The sequence below is a fragment of the Cryptotermes secundus genome, unplaced genomic scaffold (genome assembly GCF_002891405.2).
Source record: "Cryptotermes secundus unplaced genomic scaffold, Csec_1.0 scaffold156, whole genome shotgun sequence".
In the NCBI taxonomy this organism is placed as follows: Eukaryota; Metazoa; Arthropoda; class Insecta; order Blattodea; family Kalotermitidae; genus Cryptotermes; species Cryptotermes secundus.
This window is the reverse complement of record NW_019727089.1, coordinates 821,132-824,061: the sequence shown is the minus strand read 5'-3', so window position 1 is coordinate 824,061 and position 2,930 is coordinate 821,132. Positions and strand designations below refer to the sequence as shown.

The window sequence follows — 2,930 nt, the reverse complement described above, 5'->3', positions numbered from 1 at the left end:
GGCGGTATAAAACAAAAGAAAATACTGCTACTACAAAAGCGCACTGAGCGACAAATACTAACCCTTCCGAAGAGTCATTGTCCGTGACCCCTCCATGGGGCTGAAGAGACCATTGCATGTAGCATCCCCTGACTGAGCCACTCGGTAGTCTACATCGTCATCCTTCGTCTCCAGGGTGTGATACAGACCCTCCCCATTTAATTCTCCAGTCCCAGAAACTCCGGGAAGAGTTGACTTCTCATACACGAAGCATCTGTAGCGGTCCTCATTTGAAGTGGCGTGGTTATGGTGGATTTTGCCCACAAGATAGCGGGACGAGCCCTCCTTCCACGTGGCCAGGCACTGCAGTTCCTCCACTGTGCAAGAACAAAGAAGCTAATAACACAAGTAGGGCTGCAGAACTGTTCTGACTCAGTATGACCTGTTTCTGCGCACACAGCACAACATTACAGATCTCCCTATCTGAGAGTCGTAAATAATCACAAAAATTTCCTGCACTATCATATACGTAATTTTAACATATAAAACAGCATTTCCTATGAATCTATTCATGTATATTCGTGTTGCATATGGCAGTTCATATCCTTAGTTCAGCATCCGTCAGTGTCTGCTATTCTAAGTCACGTCTATAATTCAATAAGTACGGCACTAGCTGCCCCCACGTCTGTTTGTCATACAGTAGGAGCTCACATCACACAGCTGCCCCCGAGGTCACTGCTATTGGCCGTGGGAACGTCTTCAGAGACGGTCGTTGTATATTAACTGCAAGGATGTCACAGACACGAAATGAATTGAAATGACTCAGGATAAGGTTCAGTGGCGAGCCGTTTGATGATGGCAATGAGCATTTCCTTCAGAACAGCTTAGTCAGTAAACTGACCGGCAAGAACTGCAGGACTTGGGCTCGATTTCCTGAAAGGCAGGGATTTTCTGTTCATTAAGAGAGTCCATATGGAACAAAGGACCCACCCAGCCAACGTATATATGCGTAAAGCGCATGGAGTGTGAAGGTTATTCTCGCATTTTCTAGTACCGAGGTAGCGGAATTACAGTTCTTCATTTCTAGGTAAGCAGGGACAGCTTCCCTCTAGCGCCCTTACCGATAGATTTCTTTGTTAGTAAAGTCAAGTTCAGTCAACTGGTTTTTTCTTCAGTTAAGTGGTATCTGTTGACTTGAAACATAATTATGCGCGTTAATGAAATTCAAAACCTACTGACACCTGAAGGACCATGAAGGATGTCCAGCGACACTGTTGCACCGACAGAGGAGTCTGCGGGATTTCTTGTGGCCACGATCATGTTTCAGTGGGACACTTGGATCTTATGAAATGGCGTCCAACAATCGTTTTACATTGACACATGTTGCGTGACTGGAAGGGTCAAACAAAATGTCATGGCATAATGAGTCTGATAACAATAACAATAACAGCAAACGAAAGTGAATTTGATAATAACAAACACAGGTGGGAGATGAAGCTAATGTAGATCATTTCAGGCACATTCAGAAGACGTTCCTGGCAAACACTACAATGTGGCAATGTGGAGTTGCAGACAACGGCCATTCAGGAACAGCACATCTCGGGGAAGGTATTAACGCAGAAATTAATTTAATTTCAAATTTACTTCCCATCAAGCTATTATGTAACGAGGCTTTGGAGCAACGTTCGACCCTGGCTCATGTGAATGAGTGGGGAAAAATATTAAAATGTGTGAAAATTGGAAGAAGTTGTTACTAAGTCACGTGTAATATCGGCAACGGGACACTCGCCGTCTTCCAGAGCTGGCACTGGAGGCAGCTCAGAAGCACCAGAAATAAAGCCGTCAGCACAGGTAGGATACCACTTTACATACAAGACTTAAGAATGAGCGCCATTATTCCTTATGTTACTGTACTTTACAACAGTGCAGGGACAGCTCAGTCGGTATAGCGATGGGCTACCGGCCGGATGGCTGGGGTTCGATTCCTGTCAGGAGCATAACTTGTATTTACTCCACAGTGTCCAGACCGGCTCCGGGGCCCACCCATCCTCGTATCCAATGGGTACTGGGAACCCTTACCCCGGGGGAAACGCTTCCGGGGCGTGAAGCTCACCAGCCACCTTCACCTAGACCCGAGGTCTTCCCTATATATATTCATGGCGTGGTGTTTAATTAAGCATATGGATAATTTTACCTTTGTCGTGTCAACTACAATTGTTGCTTAGGCTAAAGAGAAATGTGAAGCCGTTCATGGCACAAAAGCATCTGGGTGACCTTGTTGAAGCCACGAGTGCTATGTCAGCAATATGAGGAAAAGCATGAACACTTAACAAGTGCCCAAGCCTTCCCTTATTCGGCAGACTAAATATATTTACGATTCCGAAAAATTACACGTCAACTACACGTGTTAGATGGGTCCCTGATTAAAATACAAATACTGATTTTTATTTGTGATTTAAGTGGCATTCGAATATCTATTTTTTTCCTGTACTGCGATTTGTTCTTATCATTAAGTAAAACTTCCATAAAATCAATACATAGTCCGTCGAGTGTAACAATGTTTTTTAGGTCACTTCTTTCTCACTCTTGCCTTACATGTTTCAACCGCACACGCGTATCTAGATGGAGTACACTGACCTGGATCGGAGACTATCTAGAAGTGCGCTGTAGATCTGGTAGTCTAGTTGGCGGCTACGTCCTTCTTGATAACGCCTCCGCGAATGGAATATCTCAGGGTTTATTGGGCTAGTTGATAAGAGGTGTTATCATTGAATGTTTTAAAGCTTTCGGGTAGAGTCATGGATTCTTTCCTCAGGGACGTTTAGGGCCTCGCTTCAAAGGGGTTGGAAGGAGATGTCCTGGATTCGACTCTCCGTGTTAGCGGAGTCAGGTACAGTAACGCACTGTTTACTGGGTTTAAGTTTTGCACAACTTAATTTATTACACTTAAA

General features: G+C 44.4%; 1 protein-coding gene across 1 annotated transcript in view; it reads right to left on the bottom strand.

Moving 5' to 3' along the window:
• LOC111864295 overlaps window positions 1-2,930 on the bottom strand; it is a 103,622-nt gene that overhangs the window by 24,293 nt on the left and 76,399 nt on the right. The window contains exon 5 of the mRNA XM_033751369.1: window positions 63-356. Coding sequence (XP_033607260.1) covers window positions 63-356 — 294 coding nt within the window. The remainder of the gene's footprint in view (window positions 1-62; window positions 357-2,930) is intronic.